Below are 19,493 nucleotides of genomic sequence, written 5' to 3'. Positions count from 1 at the left end.
TGTCCAGCCACAGCAGAGCTGGGGCCCCGCTCCCCCGACGGGGCCGGCCTGTCCCACTCACCACGCACAATGAGCTGGCGCTCCCTGCTCACAGTGGCCGCTGCGTTGCTGGCTATGCACGTATAGTTGCCGTTGTGCTTGAGGGAGACGCTGGAGATCTGCAGGGAGCTCATGAACTCCTTGCTCTCGATGGTCACGCCCGAGCCCGAGATGATCACCTGCCCGTCTTTCCTCCACGTGATGCGGATGGGCATGTCCCCCGAGGACACCACACAGGGGATGTAGAGCAGCTGGCCGATGGAGGCAGGCGGGAACTCGAAGGGCTGGATGAGAGGGGGCACTGGAAAGGCAGGGGGTGCTGCGGTCAGGCCCCCATGTGCCCCAGCCTGGCTGGCAGCACATCCGCCCCTGCCTGGCCTTCTGGCTCCTCCCAACTGTGTGGACTGCAAACAGAGTCCCCTGGGTGCTGGTGCCTGTTCTCCTGTATATATATATATATATATATATATATGCAGAATCTCTTGGGTGCCCTGACATCATCCCCTGGCTTCCATCCCCTTGCCTACCCGGGCCTGGGATCTGCTCTCTCTCCAGGGCCTGGGCTGGCCTGCATTCATCACCACCTTCAGATTTGTCCTGGAACTTGAATGGTGACGACTCGTGTGCTTCTTGACTCCTGTCTGCTTGCTGACACACTGCTCAGCTTCTACCCTGACTTCCCTGCCATCCCTCAGTGCCCCTGTGATCACTGTGGTATCCCAGAACTGCATCTCCAGCTGTCTGGGGGCCTGGCATGAATAAAGATGACGTGCCCCAGATGCTCGGGCTGTCCCCCAGCCAGGCTGCTGTATCCTCGCCTCCTCCTGCGGAGGCCCTGTCACCTAGCCCAGCCCTTTCCATTATCATCACGTTAGAACAGGTGGATGGCAGCTCCCGTCACTGGTTGTTTCAGCTGCTTTATCCACATAAAGGATTTGTTGAATCCTCCCACCAAGAATGTGATGTGAGCTGAGCTGTCTCCATTTCACAGATGAGAGAACTGAGTTCAGAGCAATCATTTGCCTTCCATCACCCAGCTTATAAGAGGGGACTGTGGGATTTAAAACCTGATCTCTCTATTCTCCAAGTCCGAAACCTCTTCTTTATACTACATTGTTGCCTTGTTGAGAAAGCCCCAAACATGCCCAGATCAGAGACTCTTTTGTCTCATACACAAGCTCTCCTTGGGTGGCAGGAAAGAGCAGAGGGGGAGCCCTGTTGTCTGTGAGTAGACTCACCTGGCTAAGCATCACCCACACAGCCTCCCCACCCCCTCCTCCTCCTACTGCCCACATCTCAGCTCCTGGGTGGGGGTGGGGGCCTGTCTGGAGCCTGAGCCGCTGTAAGAGGGATCCTCCTTTCTCAGCCCTGGCTAGAGCATCAGCCATTATCTTTATGATAACTCAATTAGGCCACAGCGACTTCCCCAGCAAGTGGGGGGAGAAGAGAAAGAAGGAGACAGACAATTAGCTTAACAAGGATGAGCACCCAGTAGATGAGATCTCCTTCTGCAGTCAAATAATTAAATTACCAAGCCATCCACAGTCCTCCAGCCTCCTCCCAGGCACCAGCCCCATCCCTCCTGGAAGCCTGCTATTCTCCCCACCCAGAGTGGACACAGCCGGTGAGGGTTGGGTGATGAACCTAGAGGGGAAAGGGATGGGTGACATCATATGCATGTCCCAGGCTCTCCCTGCACCCCGAGGATTTTCAGGGTTCAGTAGGGAGCAGGCCCTGAGTAGCGGCCAGGTGTGGCAAAACCCTTGGCAGCCCTTTGGACCTTTGGGAAAGATCCTGGTCAAGAGTTCTAGGTCTAGAGGAAGTGACACCGAGGAGAGACATTATCCCCAAGGCCTACGGGGTGAAGCAGGGGCCTTAACTGACCTGACCTTCTCAACGCCACCTCCCACCATACCCTTCACTCTGGCCATGAGGGCTCCATCAGCTCACCAGGAACACCCACAGCTCCAAAATATCATCCCAGGTCTAGTGAACACGGCTGGGCACTGGGTGGAAATAACTACCATGTGGGCTCCACCATGAGCCCCAATCCAGGTCCTCAGTCTAGCCAGCTTTTCTGGGACTCTGGTCATGGTTCGGATCTCTGCATCCCAAACTCTGGCTGCAGCTGCTCTCTGGGTTGGGGTCTTATCCCCATATTCTGAGTGGTTTGGGTCTTGCATATATCCAATGAGATGTCTCTGAATCCCTGACTCGTGAAATGGCCCAGTGCTCATTGCTGAAGTTTTCCAGAGATTCCTTGTTGGGTTCTGCTGACCTTCCTGGGAGGTTCCATCCTCCCTTCGCTGGGAACTTAGATCAGATTGAGTCCTCTGGCCACCATGGACTTTTTGATGGAATTGTTGCACAGACCCAGATCTGCCAGCCAGTGTATCTCCTTTGGCTTAGCAGAACCAGTTCTGGTCCAGCCTTCCTTCCCACAAAGGCTCAAAGCTAGAGTCGAGGAGGCCTCATGGGAAACTCCTCTTCATCGTTTCAGACCTGGCTCCAGTACCACCTCCTCTGTGAAGCCTGCTCTCCTCCTGCACAGCCCTGCAGCACTTCGTCCACACTTGATCATGGCCCTGATCACACGCCAGTGAGGTAACTGTTCGCAGTACCACCCTCCCTGGGAGGTCTGGGAGCCCCTACAGGGCAGTATTTATTATACCTGGCAAATTGAAAGAGCCCAATAAGTGCTTGTCAGATGAGTAAATATATGTCTGGCTATCATTTCCTGCGTGGACCTTAGAGGTGAGCAGGGGTGGGAAAGCACAGGATGGGGGTTGGTCCAGAAAAGAGGGAGCTCTACCGTGTGTTTCAAGATGCTGTGTTTATGTGACATAATTTGGGAGCTAGGAGCTTCTCCCTTAGTTCTTCCCCGGGGGTCAGGCCCCTGCTGTCCTAGAACAAGAGCCGGCTCCATGGACGAGAGGAGAGTCAGACAGTCATGAGAGGAGTCTGTGGGGCAAGCAAGGCATGGGGCAGGTGGCTCTACCTAGGAGCAGAAGGCCGTGCCTCAGGGATGGATGGCCAAGCACTCCATTTCCATCGAGAGCAGAGCAAGTGGAGAGTGCGGTGAGGCAGGCAGATTTAGCTCAGGCAAGGGGAAGATCGTCTCTCTCAGTAAGAAGGGATTTAGATAACGGAACAAGTAACTAAGGCAGGTTAATTCATTCATTAACTAATTCATCGAATATTTATGAAATGCCTGCACTGTGAAGGCATTATGCTCCTTGTGGGCTGGGGAAAGTAGGAACATGCTTTGAATTGTGGATAGAACCTCCGGAAGCTTAGCATTTGCTCGGGAAGGTAAGACATCTCCCTTGGTGGTTACTGAACAAGCTCCACCCGAAAACACAGATGCTGAACTCAGAGCAGAGAGCGTGTCACCTGGTTCCATCTGCAGCTGCATGGAGGAGGTGGCATTTGGACAGAGCTAAAGGACACATGTGCTCTACAAAATATATGAGTGAGAATGCAGGAGAAGGCTGAGCGGAGAGGCAGGGGCCAATCACAGGCTGTCATTCCCTTCTGGTCTCCCAGAATAATATTGACGGCAGTATGAGCGTCCACTGAAGGAGACAGCAGTCAACATCCATCCTGGGGGTTAGACAGTCAGCTGGGATGGCCAGATCTCCTGCACTGCTGTCCTGCAGGAGGCAGATGACCAGACAACCCTGGGGGGGTCCAAAGAGTAAGGTTCCTTACTCCCCTCCCCACTGTCTCCTGCTGCAGGATGGGCAGGTATGGTATTGGGGATAAATGTCCCCTTAGAAGCTCCTTGGACAGGGTGGTAGAGGCCAGAGCTGCTCACAGAATTCCTCGGCTCCAGGATGGCATTTCCACAACCCCATAAGTCCAGGCACACGAGGACTGCCTGGAGGAGAAGAAAGCCTAGGGACCCTGGCTCCGTCACGAGCTCGCCGAACACCGAGAGGAGGCTGTGAGCAGGAGGCTCCGAGAATCAGGGCAGGGGCCCTGCAGTGTGGACAGGGGGCTACTTTGTAAACTGGGAGGAGGCCGTGGTGTCTTCTCAGCACTCAGAGGCGGACACGGGCTCCTTGAGTCTGTGTGTGTGTCTATCCCCCCATCTGAGAAAGAAGTTGAGGGTTGGACCACCTCCATGGCAGTGATGCCCAGGAATTTCTTCAGGGTTACCAGCAGGCCACAGGGACCCTCCTGCCCTGACTCCCAGCATCTCCCCAGCACACAGTCTGAAAGTAGGGGGCATGAATGCCATGTAATGACGGGATTTCTCTCTGGAAGCCCTGCTCTGGCTGCAGTCATCTCTGGTGAGAGGGCAACTCTCAGCTGTGTGGGAGGCAGGGTCTAAGCAAGCTGTTGTGATGGCGAAGAAGTCAGAGGCTCGAGTGGCTGAGACGACAGAGCAGTCGTGGCAGTCCCTGTGGCCCCCGGCCACCATAAAGCTGTTACGGCAGCTTGTTTGGGGGCGTTGTACAGAGGAGGTCATGCTGACCACCAGCCCAGCCCATAAACACTTTATGGCGTCTCTCATGAGCTCTCTTCAAGACTGAATCTTTTTATTTATAACACTATTTGGCAGAGAATGGGCACCGTACAAAGTTGGAGCTCCCATGCTTATGCAGCATGGAGATGGGGAAAGACTGTTATCCAAGAGCAATGTGGGCAGGCTACCCTCTAGCCACCACCCTGCTCTGCCCCTGAGCCTCAGTTTCCTCATCTGCAAAATGGGGCAGTTGGACCCAACAGTCATTAAAGCCTGACACATCCAGTTGTAACAAGCCTCATATTTTAGGAATATTGTCACTTCAGTTTTTTTTTTTTTTTTTTAAACACAGCCCCCTCTTTTCCAGAAGGCCTTCCCTGACCGCCCTATTTAAAACTGCAAACCACTCTCCACGTCCCTTGGCACTCTGCTCACCACTCCCTGTTTGACATGAAACATCTTTTACCTATTGCACGCATTAACCATTTCCCCCACTAGAATGTAGGTTCCCCAAGGGCAGGAATTTTGCCTGTCTTGAGCACAGCGGTGTTCAAAGAACAGTGCTTGGAAGAGAGTGGGGGCACAGTCAATGTCTCCAAATGGACAGATAGATGCTGCTTCATCCTCAGCACTGCCCTTGCCTGAGCCCTGTCTGTTCAGTAAGGAGGAGGCTTGCTCCGGTGCCCCTGGCTTCCTCTGCTGAGGAACAGGGCCGTGGGGCCCTTGCTTTGAAGGGCCTCCGGAGGCTCAGATGTGGGGATGGAGATGTTCCTTTGCTGGGCCAAGGCCAAGGAGCTCCTGTTACAGCCCTGCTTTCTTAGTTAATTAAACATTCAGCCTGCGTGCCCAGAGATGCTTTTATGCTACATTATTTTTCAGCTACGGGGGGCCCTAAAGACACCAAATCTAGGTTGAATCTCCATGCCTTCCTCTCAGCATCCTACTAAGACTCTCTCTGGATGCCCAGAGACAAACCTTGCCTTTCTCACAGCCTGGCTCTCCCCTGCCAGTCAGGGTCACACACACCCGAGTCCAGGCAGCCGTGGAAGCACCCTCGCCCTCTCTGCCTTGCTGGTCACAGCAGGCTCACTTGGGGGATCTCCTCTATGGTAGCGCCTGCAGCTACCGTCTGTGGCTCAGGAATGTCACTTCACAGGAGGATGTGGACAGAGGAAACCTTGAGGGTGTATACCACTGCGTGTGGTATGTGTGAAGTGCGGACAGGCTGACTTGTGTCTGTCTGTTGCAGGCATATACATACAAACATACAGTATGTCCATGCGTGTGCATCCATGCACACAGGCCTCTGCACATGCGTGTGCATGCATGTGTGTCTGGTGTGTTCTGCTTGCCTCATCTCAGTGTTTGGAAAATTCATCAGAAGACAAGCAGTCCCAGAAGGAATAGAGTCAGCAGGGTTTTTACCAGCTCATGGAGTAGTGTGGGTGTTTGCTCTGCCCTGACCTGCCTGTGGCACTTGGCCCTACAGAGAGATGAGGGTGTAGGACTTCCAACTGATCCTAAGCTTCCAGTGCCCCATCTCACCCCCATGCATCCGTCCCTACACTCTAGGTCTCTGCTCTGATCCTCTGGGTGGGACACATGTCCCAGGCAGACAGGCAGGAGTGGGTCTAGAGGTCTGCCCTTGAGTCCCCTCCCTCCCCCAGAGTTGGGTCCCCTTTCCACGCCCAGAGGCGCCTCCTCCACCCTCCTCCTCCTCGAGTAGCTCTTCGAACAGCACATCAGCTAATCAAGCAGCGTGCTCATAATCAGCTCTGATGGATTCTTCTGCAAAAGCGCATTCTAATGAGGTGGGGAGAGGGAGTCTGGGGAGGATTGGGGAGGATGGATTTAAGCTTTCAGATGGGCAGGGGCACAGGGTCACAGAGCACCTGCACTGATCTGGAGAGAAAACGGAGGACTGTACCCCTTCTACGGCTGGATTTGCAGACCCTGCGGGCAGGGAAGGGGCTGCGTGTGCACACGCCCCTGTGCACTATACACACACATCACATCTCTGCTTGTGAACGCCAAGCTCATGCTGCATGCTGGGAGCCACACATGCCCAGTGCAGGGGCTCTGCGCTCTGGGATTACACACACACACACATACACGCACGCCCCTTCCCTCGCCCTGGGCCCGGAGACACTGTCGCTCAGCACAATCACAACAGGCCCAGCGAGTCGCCGAGACGGAATGCATCAGATTCAATTCATTAGGGCTGATCGCTCCCTGAATGGGGTTGAATAATTGATGAGCAGAAGCAGCTTTCAGGATGTTCTGCGTACTACCAGGCTCACTGGAGCCCTGTTATTATTTTTTTTTAAGTCAACAAATCCGGCCGAATGCTCGCTGGTGCGGCTGGGCGAAGGGAATAGAGCAAAGGTTAGATGTTTTAATATGTGATGTTTACACTGTGAACTCTGAGTCCACTGCGTGTAACAGAAATGGATACAGGCAGGTCGTCCTGTGATGCCGGGAGCCAGGCTGGGTGGGCCCGGGGGTTGGGAGGTTCCTGCTGGCATGAGGACGCTGGGCTGGGCAGAGGTTTCAGGCTGAAAGGGGCCAGAACGACCCTCTGCCTGCCTGGGGTGCAGCAGAGAGGAGGCAGGAGGCAGATGCTGCTAAGGTCTCGTCTCTTGTCTCCAAGCCTGAGAGGGCCACCAGGACGGCCCCTCCCCCAGTTCTCGGGCTCAGAGCCAGGCTTCCCAGAAAGTCACCGCAGCCCAGACTCAAGTCTCAGTTTCGGCTCGAGCAGCACACGCTGTCTGGCACTGCGACAGGTGGTGGGTGCACGAGGGGCATGTGACTCGGCCCCGGTGCACCGACGAGAGAGCCCGGGTGACAGGCAGCGGTGCAGCGAAGCCCTGACCGCGCCCTTTGCTGTACCTTCCGTTTCCCCAGCTGTCCTGACATTTCCCCCTGGGTGGCCCATCTTCACCGCACGCTTGAAGGGGTCCAAACCAGAGGCAGCATCTGTCTCCCCAAACCAGTCCTTCCCCTAGACTCCTCTCTTCTTGTCCGCAAGGCCCAGACTCCCCAGAGTCCCCCTCTTCCTGTCCACGAGGCCCAGACTCCCCCGAGTCCCCCACTTTCTGTCCACGAGGCCCAGACGCCCCCGAGACCTCCCTTCCTGTCCACGAGGCCCAGGTACCCCTGAGTCCCCCACTTCCTGTCCACAAGGTCCAGACACCCCCGAGACCCCCCTTCCTGTCCATGAGGCCCAGACACCCGTGAGACCCCCCTTCCTGTCCACGAGGCCCAGACACCCCCGAGACCCCTCTTCCTGTCCACGAGGCCCAGACACCCCCAAGTCCCCCCCTTCCTGTCCACGAGGCCCAGATGCCCCCGAGACCCCCTCTTCCTGTCTACAAGGCCTCCACTCTGTCTTGCTTCAGGAGTCTGGGCCCCCTGGACCCTCCCCCAATGTTAGAGCCCTTTCCAAGCCCGGAGCCCCCAGCTTTCTCCTTCCTGTGAGTTCGAGGGCCCAGGCTGGCTTCCTCTCTGTGTTCATGTTTCCCATTTGGGGATATGCTGGAGCCTGCCCTGGCTCTTCAGAAAGGGACAGGAGCCCTTATCCACCACGGCCACCACTGGCCCAATGACCCTGCACCCCAGCTGCCTGGCTTTCAGGGACCTCTCCTCAGCCAGGAGGTAGGCCCCACCTCTCCACCCTGCCCCCTGGGAAACCAGGCCACCCAGCTCTCACCCACCATCCAATCTCCAGGCCTGTCAGTTTCAAAGAATGTGTTTGAGAGGGAGCTTCAAGCGCCACACAGCCCCTGACCCCAGGGGACCTCTGTCACTCAGTCAGGCATTCATTTATTTGCTCGTTGATGCGCCTTCATTCCTTCAATCCACAAACATTTACTGAATGGCTACCATGTACCAAGCACAGTGTCAGGTGTCTGAACAGAACACAGACCTCGCCCAGGTGAGCGTGGAGGGCCTGGGAGGGATGAGGGTTTTAGGTTCCAGGCCTCCAGCAGCATTAGCAGCTGAAAGTGTTAGTTGCTCAGTTGTGTCTGACTCCTAGTGACCTCATGGACTTCTAGCCCCCCAGGCTCCTCTGTCCATGGGATTTCCCAGGCAAGAATGTTGGAGTGGGTTGCCATTTCCTTCTCCTGGGGATCTCTGACCTAGAGATTGAATTTGTGTCTCTTGCACTGCAGGCAGATTCTTTACCATATGAGTCACCAGTGAAGCCCTTAGCAGTTGAAAGGTCCTTGTCAATTATGGAAAAGCAGCCTTGCCTGTCTGAACCCCGGAAGGGAGTCAGGTCACCCAGTGCCTGCGCCTTCCACCCTCCCTCCTGCTGCTTCCATTCTGAGTCCTGCCCCTTGCGTGCCTGCTGGTCTCTGATGGGCCCTGCTGAGTTCTGGGTGGCTCCATGCTGACACGGGAACAATATAGCCGATCACCTCTGACCAGGTGACCTGACTCCTCTTGTGTGTCACTGACCCCTCATGCCCCTGGGGCCAGCGCTGCCTTGACCTGCAGCCCACAGCCAGAACTGGACATAGAGGTACCCATGGCCTTCTTGTGCCCCCTGCCCCCGTGCAATCTCCCTGCTCCACTTTTTCCAAACTCCAGGCCAGAGCCTTCTCTTCTTGGCTTTCCACTCAGGACTGCCTGCTGCCAGCTGAGCAGCTGCGGAGAGGAGCCTGCAGTCCTGGGTGACCAGGGGGGTGCTCCGGTTCAGGGTGGAAGCGGGGGGAGCCTACCTTTGACGGCCACGTGGACGCTCTGGCTGATGGAGAGCTGCGGCTGGATGAGGACACTGCACAGGTACTCTCCCTCGTCCATGCCCTTCTGCACATCCGTCAGCTTGAGGGTCCCGTTCTCGAACACCACCTGCCGGTGGTTGTCGGGCAGCAGGAGGGCGTCTTTATACCACTTGATGGAGTAGTAGGGGTAGCCGATGACCCTGCAGTTGACAAGGGTGTCCCGCCCAGCCACGGCCGTGATGTTCCTCATCGCCCGGATGCTGGGGGGGCCTGGGCAGGAGTCGGGAGGGAGGAGGAGAGGATGGGTGATGGTGCGGTTAGCCAGGGACAGCCAGGCGTCGCCCTGGGATGCTCTTCTCAGTCGTTTGGCCTCAGAAACTCTTAGGGGATGGAAATTCGGCAGGGGGAAAGGGAGACCTTTTTTTTTTTTTTTTATGAGGCAGAGGCTGGAACTGGGGGCACCCGGGGTCTCTCCAGGATTCACTGTTACTAGCTTCAAACAGTTGCAAACAGAGACGGTTCATTCATGCCCTGGGGCGAGAATCCATTCCCCTACTGGGATGGGCTAGATGAGCAAACCGATGCCTCACCAAGAAGTGATGGGGATCTGGGAGGGTAAGTCCTCATTTAGGAGGAGATTAAGATCTGGGGGTTAAAATGGAAATGTCGAGATGCTGTTACTTTCATTCGATTTGCTCACAATGGTCTTAGACCAAAAACGATCTCACGTATATTAACTACTTAAAGGACAATAGGAAGGTCTTCCTTGGATGCACTTCTTTCAACAATAAATGTGTTCTCTGCGCCCCTGGGAAGGGGCTACAAAGAGGGGCTCTGATTACCCTGGCGGAAGTGGGGAGGGTCGTAGGCTGCGTTAGTGGGCAGATGGTTACATGGGAATTGCAAAGGAGGCTCAGAGGCTACCAAGCAGGGTTAGTGCTGGAGCAGGTATATGAAACTCTGGGCTTCCAGCTCCCCCCTCACCCAGCAGATGAGGGGCTGGGCCAAGGCATCTCCCATGACTGGGCAGCTCTGTCCCCTTCCAATTCAGAGAGGGCAGGAGGGTGGTCAAAGGGAGACCACGTTTCTCATGTGGGGGTCAGAGACCTGGCACAGATGAATTCAGCATGACCTCGCCTCTCCCCTTCCCTGTTTCCATGGCAGCCACCAGCGGCCCCGGACCAGGGCCCTCCCACTCCCCTGAGCCTCTTCTGCTCTTGGGTCAGGGCTCACTGGTAGGGTCAGATGAGGACTAGTCTGACCCCACTTGGCTACAGAGTGCTTCAGAGGAGCCTCTGTTCTCACCAAAGCAAGTTGGAGACCTGAGGCATGGGGAAGGTCACTATGAGGACTCCTTCCTCCACTCATGGAGGTGCCTGCCTTGGGGCACCCTCACCCAGCCAGAACCCCCTAGTCTTCATGGCTGGGGTCTTAGAGGCTAGCCAGGAGATGGTGGATTGAGAGAAGATGGTTCCCTGGCTCCTGGCTGCTCACAGCTCCTGGAGCATCTCAGGGGTGGCTCTGTGGGGGCACATGGGGATAAAGCTTTGGTGGACATCTCTACCAAAGGGCATGCCTGGACCACTGCCCCCTGCCCTGTGCCTGTCCTTGCAAGGCCTGGGTGGGACGCAGATGCCAGTGGAGTGCTCAATGTACCTGGAGCCAGAGAGATTGATGGGGAGGGATGGGGTAGGGGGCAGGATTGTGGGAGGGGTGCAGGGAGGAGGAGAATGGGAATGCAAAGAGGGTGAACTGTACCAGACACACACACACACACAAGAATGGATGATGGGATTTGCGGGGGGCAGGGAGAGGGGGACAGGAGAGAGACCTCTACTAAAATCAAAATGACGATTAATAATAAGTACTAATCACCACAAGAATAATGGTAACCACAGAGATGGCAAAGGAACTTAAAAGCCTATTCTGATATTTAAATGTAGACAGGCACCTCTTACGTTTATTCGCGCCTGATATTCAGCACTGCCCACCGAGTTCCGTGCCGTACACCGGTACACGCCCCCGTCACGGATCTGGGGCCCCGTGACGTTCATGTGGCTGATGGTGGTGCCATCGGACATGGTGTACTGGTTGGTGCGGTGGCTCCCGTCCCTCACGATGGGCTCGTCGTCCAGGGCCCAGGTGATGGTGGGGGGTGGGGCACCCTTGGCCGCGCACATCAGTGAGAACTGCTCCCCAGGGTTGACCACCTTCTCGCTGAAGGATGAGACGATGCGGGGAGTGCCATCTGCAGGGTGCAAGGAGCCCCCTTCAGGGTCACTGAGTCCTGGAGAGACTGTCCCCACCAGGCCACCCCACCTCATCACGTGCTATCCATAAAACCCTGTTGGGTGCCCTATTACTATCGCATATGAATGAAGACCCTGGGATTTGAATCCAGTCTCAGTCACTTTGTTAGCTCTGTGTCTTTGGGCAAGTTACTCAACATGTCTGAGTTTTGTCAGCATCCCCCTGTGGACGATGGAGATCATGGGAGCAACAATTATATCCTCCTTGTACGGATGTGAGGAATAAATGAATTAATGCTTTAAAGACGCTTACACAGCACTTTGTAAGTGCTTCATAAATGTTAGATCCTCTCAACTTTTCCTTTTCCACCTCTTTCTTCTAACTTTATTAATAAAGACACACAGGCTCAGAGGTTAACTATGTGTGGAACCAGGACTTGAAGGGACTGGATCTGAAGAATCTAATTCCAGCTCATTTCAGTGGGAGGGGTGGCATCAAAAAGCTGAAAGTTTGAGGCTTAAGATGCAAGCTCCCCAGAGGCCGTTGTGGTGGGGGGAGATGTCTGTGACGGGGCTTAAATCTTAGTGAACGGAAGACTGGACCCCCAGGCCCCCACTTGCTCCATGGATCATGGGTATGTAATCATTAATGCTGGCCATCCTTCCATGCAGGAATGCTATAAAGGATTTGTAGTGGTTTAGTCGCTAAGTCGTGTCCGACTCTCTGTGACCCCATGGATTATAGCCTGCCAGGCTACTCTGTTCATGGGATTCTCCAGGCAAGAACCCTGGAGTGGGTTGCCATTTCCTTCTCCAGGGGATCTTCCCAACCCAGGAATCAAACCCGGTCTCCTGCATTGTCAGGTGGATTCTTTGCCAGTAGCGTACCTGGGAAACCCTCTAATAGTGCAGTTCTAGGAATTTTGTCGGAGAAGGCGATGGCACCCCACTCCAGTAGTCTTGCCTGGAAAATCCCATGGGTGGAGGAGCCTGGTAGGCTGCAGTCCATGGGGTTGCGAAGAGTTGGACACGACTGAGCGACTTCAATTTCACTTTTCACTTTCATGCATTGGAGAAGGAAATGGCAACCCACTCCAGTGTTTTTGCCTGGAGAATCCCAGGTCGGGGGAGCCTGGTGGGCTGCCGTCTATGGGGTCGCACAAAGTCGGACACGACTGAAGCGGCTTAGCAGCAGTAATTTTGTAGAGGCAATGGAGTTATTGTTTAAGAGACCTGAGTTCAAACCCAGCTCCTTGGCAGAACTGTGTGACCTTGGGCAAGTGACCAAAGCCTCAGTTTCCTCAATTGCAAAATAGATATTATTTTTAAAAAATACCTCCAAGCAGGGCCCGTGGGAGGATGAAATGAGGCAGTGCATCTCCTTGGTGTGTAGTGAGCGCTGGATGAATGCTTCCTGTTGGGAGGGGGGGTACCTCCTGGCCTGGCTGTGGGAATCTGGCACCCGCCCAGCTGCCCCTCAGCCCCGACTCACCTTCCAGCACAATGATGGCGAAGTCCTGGGCAGTCTGGGTCTTGCGCGTGGCGAAGCACTGGTAGGCTCCTGAGTGGCTCTTCTGAGCCGAGGTGATGAGCAGTGTCTCGTTGCTGAGCCCGCGGATGGAAATGGCCTCACTGGGCAGCACCAGCTCGGTGTTGCGGTACCAGCGGATGGTGAACTCCGGGGAGCCCAGGAGGGCACAGGAGAGGATGACCGTGCTGCCGATGCCAGTCTTCAGGTTCTTTGGTGTCAGGGTCACGTGAAGGGGGTCTGGGCCAGACCAGGCAGGGGAAAGGCGAGGGGAAATGGGGAGGAAAAGAAAGCAAAGGACTCACTGTGAGTGGAGTGTGGTTGTGGGTGGGTGGCGATCATAAAAGGCCCTGGGAGTCAGGAGACCCTGATTTTGTCTCCAAGATGTCTTGTGTGTGTGTCAGGGTGGGGGCTGTGGGTGGGAACCAGACTGAGTGAATTCCTCTCTCTAGGGCTCAGTTTACCCATCTGTGAAATGGCAGGGTCAGGCCAAAGGATGTCTTGGCACCTGTTGTTCTGATGGCTTGTGTTGTCCTGATGTGGGGTCCTGGCCCGGGCGGGGTTGGAAAGCGCCCTTTGGCTCATGAGGAGGATGGAAGCTTGGCTGGCTCATCGTTTTCACTGTCACCCACCCTAGAAACCAGAGAGGCACCCATGGCCTGCCACCTGTCTCCCGTGCTTATCCAGATAACCAATCACTACCTTCTGCTGGTCTGACTTCTTTTATACGCATCAGTCGACTCCCTACTCTTCACCTCCACTGCCCCTGTCAGGCTGCAGGCCTAGAGCTCCAGGCCTGGACCCATGCGGAACTTTTTCTCCATTCCTCCTTTTTCCTCATGACCTTCCATCGGTCCACCTCACTGCAGCCAGCCACTGCCCTGCTCATAACTTGCGTGGCACCCAACAACTTTCAGCTTGGCATCCAAGGCCATGGAGGCCCTTGAGACCTGGCCCCCTCCTCAGCTCTGCAGTCTCTAGAGCAGCATCCTGCCTGTGGTTCCTGCACACCCAGGGCACCCTTGGCCCCCTTTGCCTGTTTCCTACTCATCCTTCACACCAAACTCACCCCTTCCAAGAAGCCTTCCTGGATACTATTCCCCTCCCAGACTGGGTTAAGGATTCCTCTTCTGAGGCTCCCTGTGTGTAACTAACAGAACACCAAGCTCACCGTCTTCCGATCACCACTTTGTTTTTCTCTCTCCCCCTGGACTGTGAGCCACTTGAAAGAAGGGCGGTGTCTCTCATCTTTATATCACAACTGCTGTCTGATTTGTGTTTATTGATTGACTGGCTGGCTGGTTACCAGCCCCAAGCTGGCCTCTCTCCCTTGATCTCCATGGGCTTGGGGATTTCAGGAGCCAGAGACCTGCAGGAGCCTTAGACCCCCAATAATGGAGCCTGCAGGAGAGGGGCGTATGGCAGGCCTGCCTGGGTGGGCACAGTCAAAGCAGGCAGGAGTCTGCTCACACTCTGCTTAGCCTGTTCACTCCCAGATCCTCTGCCTGCTACCCAGGGAACATCAGTGTGCCATGACGCAGGTGGCATTCCACTTGCCCCAGGTACCAGCCAGGGCTCCCAGGACCTGCCAGCCAGCAGCTCTCTCCTCATTGCCTCTGCACAGGGCCTCACGGAGGATGGGTGGGAGGTTGGGTGGCAGAATGAGGGGGATATGAAAACATTGCTTTCCTCTCCATGAACCTGGCAAAGAGGGGCTATCAGAGGGGAAGGAAGACAGAGAAAAGCCATGTCACTTCCCCCTGAACCTGGTTATCCAGTCCAGCCCAGTGAGGGGGACTGTGGGGAGCTCTGCATCTCAGAGAGTCAGGAGTATCCATGCCCGCAGGGGCAGAGCATGTGCACACAGCTCTAGGCAGTTACTTATTGTGTGTCCATGTGGTCTAGGATGAGAGTGTGTACCTGTGGGTGTACACAGACACCATGTATGTCCGCATGTGTGTACAGGGAAGTGGGCATGTGAACTTTCAACACATCTGCCTGGACATGTGTGTGTAAGTACTTGCTTGCCTGTCTGTACTGAAGCTGGAGCTTGGAACACCAAATTAACTCAGAGTGAGGTGTGCTAATTTTCCAAGGATGGGGGTATGCAGCCCTCCTGACCTGTTCCCTGAGATAGTGTGCGTGTATGAGTGTGAGTGTGTGTTTGTGTGTAGCAGAAGAGGTTGAAGGGGGTGAAGGTAATACTGTGTGCTTAGTTGCTCAGTTATGTCTGCCTCTTTACGACCCCATGAACTGTAGCCCACCAGACTCTTCTGTCCAAGGGGATTCTCCAGGCAAGAATACTGGAGTAGGTTGCCATGCCCTCCTCCAGGGGATCTTCCCAACCCGGGGATCAAACCCAGGTCTCCCGCATTGCAGGCCAAACAATTTTGGATGGAGCTTAGAAGAGGGTACAGACCCTGGTCCTCCTATCTGCCTACTCTGTGGTCCATGTCTTGTCTGTACGAGAGGACCTTCCCCCGCCCCTAAGCTTCCAGCATTTTAACCTAAGCGTTTGTATCACAAACTGTTGCTCCCAGAGCATTTCTTGGGGGCTCTTTCTGCTCTTCCAGCTTCACAGTGAATTCACACGGGGAGGGTCTCCTCCCTGCACTGCAGATAAACATGCCCCAACTGTCAAGATCCCTGTGGTTATGGGGAGGAGACTGGGCCCATATCTGGGCTGAGGGTGACAGAATGTCACCCAGAAGGTCAGCCCAGAGGAGGTGGGCTCTGTGTGGTCCTCTGGTCCAGCCGAGGGTCTGGAGACCTGCAGCTCTGTGCTCATGAGACAGGGGGTGAGCTGGGCAGAGAGCCTCTTTGGTCAATCTCAACGGCAGAGGTGGGGGATGGGGACGGGGCCACCTCTGGACAGCCTCTTTCCACTGACCAGGTTGAATCCCCCAGGATGTCATCAGGTTCAGAGTTCGTGGACTCAGGCTCTTGCTGCCCCACAAGACTGAGATCCCACAGGGTCTCCAAGTCTCAGCCCCTCTCTGCCAACACCTTCCCTGAAGCCCCAAGAGCAGGGAACCCTAGAGAGAGATGAGGTGGGGTGGGGGAAGAAAGCTCCAGGTCTCACCACTTCCCCTCCAGAGGTTTTCCCGCCTGACCTCAGCTCCTCTGCCCTTCCAGGGGCTCAGCAACAGCAGGGGTCTGTGAAGGCCTCCTGCTCTCCATGTGTGCTCCCTGGACCCTGGGACTCTGGAATGTGAGGAGGAACAGGAAGGACCAGAGTTCATGCCCAACTGACAGTTCCTGGAAAGGCTGCCCTGGGTGTTTACCCCCAGTGTCTCCCTAGAAGTTATCCCTAAATACTCTGAATGTCGCCTCTGATGGACTCATATGTCCCCTACTAGATTCACATCAGCATCGTTCCCTTTAGTATAGACACTGCCTCCTCCCAAGAAGCTGAGAAACCCCATGAGCTTGTCACGTCACTGTCATTGTTCCCTGTGACCCTCGTGACCTCTAGGAGGTAGGAGGGGCAGGGTTATTATCCTGTTCGACAGAAAAGGGCACAGAGGTGATGCTCATGGTTATCTGATTTCCCCCAGGTCACTTATTATCTGATGACATCAGAACTAAAAGGCAGGTCTTCTGATTTCAAACCCAGTACTTTTCTCAGGGCACCAACCTGCCTTCCCCAACAAGGGGATCATCTCTGGGGCCAGCCAGAAGCATTGGGCTGCCCTCATGTCCCTCCCCACCAGAGGCAGCGTTCTCAAAGCTTACTGGGGCTGGAAGAGGCGCTCCCCTACTCACCAATGACCGTGAGGGTGCCTGTGACCTCTGCCGAGCCGAAGGTGTTGGTGACCTCACAAATGTAGGTGCCGCTGTCCTCGGTCCGCAGGTCACTGATGGTCAGCCCCGTGATGCGCTTGGTCCAGCGGCTGTCGGCTGGGAGGGGTCGGCCATCCTTGAGCCAGCGGATGGCAGGGATGGGGTAACCGGAGGCGGTGCAGGGCAGCTCCATGGTGTGGCCGGCCCACACTTCCTGGGAATGGAAGCCGTCCAGGATGGTGGGGATCGACTCAGCAGGGTCTGGAAGGCAGAGAGCATGAGTGGTCCTGGCCAGTCTTGGGAAGGGTGGGGTGGGGGTCGGGGTGGGAAGGCAGGCACCCAGAACTTGCTGCCCACTGGTGCCTGGAGTGAGTGATACCCAGTGGGATGGCTCACTGGATCCCCTGGTGCTCCAGACTCTGGCCCAAACTCTCCTGCTCAGCCAGATGGAGGCCCTGGGAAGCATGGCTGGGAGCAGGGGCTGAGGGAGGTAAGGATGTGGTGGGCAGACTAGGTTAGAATGACAGACAAACAGAGGGAGAAAGCAAAACCACAAGAGGCAGGGAGAGATGTTCATACAGACAGTCCCCATGGCATGAAAATCATGACCTCTTGGGACTATAATTCTGGTCCATTTTGGTCTGGGTCTGTCAAGGATGGGCACCTCGGTTCTGTCCTGCCTGCTCCCACCTGCAATCTGGGTGGGCTCAGAGGAGGCAGTGTTTTTCTCTCCAAGCCCAGAAGGATTCAGAAGTTAAGCCTTCTATAAAATACACCTGCCATCCAGCAATGCTCCCCTCTTTTGCGTTCCCAAACCAGACCAGGCCCTCATCGATGGGGTTCTGTGTGCGACATCCCTGCCATCTGAGCAGCATTCTGGCTGCTACCTCAGTCTAGTTCTCACCCTGAAAGGCCTGTCTGGGTGTTCTGCCCACTGGGGACCTTCCCCTGATGTAAACCCCACAGGCTCCCTTTACCTACATATTACAATCCCCACTTCCTATCCTGAGTTAGGCCTCTATGATCTGTGATCTCACCCCAACCAGGTCCCCTGGCCCGGCCCGCCCCCCCCGACCTTCTGATGTCACCACTTCCCCGCACCGGGCATGTTGTCAGCACACTGCCTGCCACCTGGGTGCCCCACCAGCCCGCTCTGCTTGGCCAACTCCTACTGATCTTTCAGAAAGCAGCTTCAGTCTCACCCTTTCTGGACATCTCCCCCAGGCCACCCTCACTGGACGCCCATAGGGTTTTCTTTTTCTTTCATTTTATTTTCAAGCAAACTTTTCTTTTTAAAAGATTAAAAAAAAAAAAAGGCACCATACGCACACATGGCAAAACTTCTGAAAGTAGACAAGATCATAGAGTGAAAAGGGAGTCCCCTCGCTCCGCCTCCAGTTCCCCATTTCCCTCCCAGAGGCAACCACCGTTGCCGCCCTCGGGCCCCCCCACCCCAACCCCAACAGCTCTTGCCAGCAGCCGTCTGCACCAGGCCATGTATCCGGTTTCCCTGGAAGCTCCTTGAGGCAGTGCTGATCCCCTGTGGCATCCCCACGTGCCTGGCGCAGAGCAGGGCTGCCTGAGCCATAGACATCCGAGGGAGGGTGAATGGGGGCACGTGGGCAGGGGGTGGGCCAGCGGTCTGCCTTTTCCACATTGCGGAACTTCATAGGCTCATGGAACAGTAGAGCTGACTTATGGACTTGGAAAGTGAAAGTGAAGTTGCTCAGTTGTGTCTGACTCTTTGTGACCCCATGGACTGTAGCCCGCCAGGCTCTGCTGTCCATGGGATTCTCCAGGCAAGAATACTGATGTGGATTGCCATTTCCTTCTCCAGGGGATTTTCCCAACCCAGGGATCGAACCTGGGTTTCCCGCATTGCAGGAGGATTCTTTACCCTCTGAGCCACTAGGGGGAGGTCCTTAGGGACTTGGAGGGCACACACAGATGGGGACCCTGAGACCAGAGAGGTGCAGTGACCTGCCCAGGATCCCACTGCAGAGCCAGGATCTAAAACCAGGTCTCCCCATGCTTGTTCAGTAAATGCGGTCTGAGACGGAACAATCTAACACTGGATCTGGCTCCAGGGTGAGTGGTGAGTGCTGACACCCTGCTGGCCCCTCCTTGACGAACCGGGAAATGTCCTCTGTTCTCGGCTCACCCTGTGACTGCCCCCCACCCGCCCCCTTGGAGAGGGGCTGTGCTTGGAAGGCTCCTCCCTGCAGAAGGCTCTCTGCTCTTTTCCCACCCTCCAAGGCTTCTCACAAGCAGCCGGGGAGTGGGAATCAGGCGACCCTGATGCCAGTGGCCGGGGTCACTGCTGAGCTGGGTGACCTTGGGTGGGTGGGTAGGGGTGTCTTATGACCTCCCAGAGTCTGAGTTTCCTGCACGCAGAGGTGACACTGCCATCTCCAGATCTCCCCAGGCTGTGGTGGGTAACAAAGCACAACGTATGTCAAAGAGCCAGGCTGACGCCGAACCGCCACGCAGACGTGCCGGGCGATTACTATTCCGTGCCCGCCCGCCTGCCCCGCCAGCTTCTGCGGCCTCTTCCCCTACAACCCTGTGGGAACGGTTGGGATAAACAAACCCGGTGCCAGGGAAGAATTACTCAACGTGACACTTAATTGATGCAAAATACACAAATTCCGTGGCACACCGCAGAATTTACAAGCAGAGGGGCCGACGGGGCGGTG

General features: G+C 55.6%; 1 protein-coding gene across 1 annotated transcript in view; it reads right to left on the bottom strand.

Annotated features, from left to right (window-relative positions):
• The window catches only part of DSCAML1 (DS cell adhesion molecule like 1), a 365,718-nt gene that overhangs the window by 75,061 nt on the left and 271,164 nt on the right, over positions 1-19,493 (bottom strand). Inside the window, exons 5-9 of the mRNA XM_027563620.1 lie at positions 16,780-17,058; positions 12,979-13,254; positions 11,189-11,485; positions 9,235-9,507; positions 62-340 (exon numbers count right to left, since the gene is read on the bottom strand). Of these exons, the coding sequence (XP_027419421.1) occupies positions 62-340; positions 9,235-9,507; positions 11,189-11,485; positions 12,979-13,254; positions 16,780-17,058 (1,404 nt within the window). The remainder of the gene's footprint in view (positions 1-61; positions 341-9,234; positions 9,508-11,188; positions 11,486-12,978; positions 13,255-16,779; positions 17,059-19,493) is intronic.

This window comes from Bos indicus x Bos taurus, chromosome 15 (assembly GCF_003369695.1).
Source record: "Bos indicus x Bos taurus breed Angus x Brahman F1 hybrid chromosome 15, Bos_hybrid_MaternalHap_v2.0, whole genome shotgun sequence".
Classification (NCBI taxonomy): domain Eukaryota; kingdom Metazoa; phylum Chordata; class Mammalia; order Artiodactyla; family Bovidae; genus Bos; species Bos indicus x Bos taurus.
The sequence above is the reverse complement of the archived record's forward strand: the minus strand, read 5'-3'. Positions and strand labels throughout refer to the sequence as shown.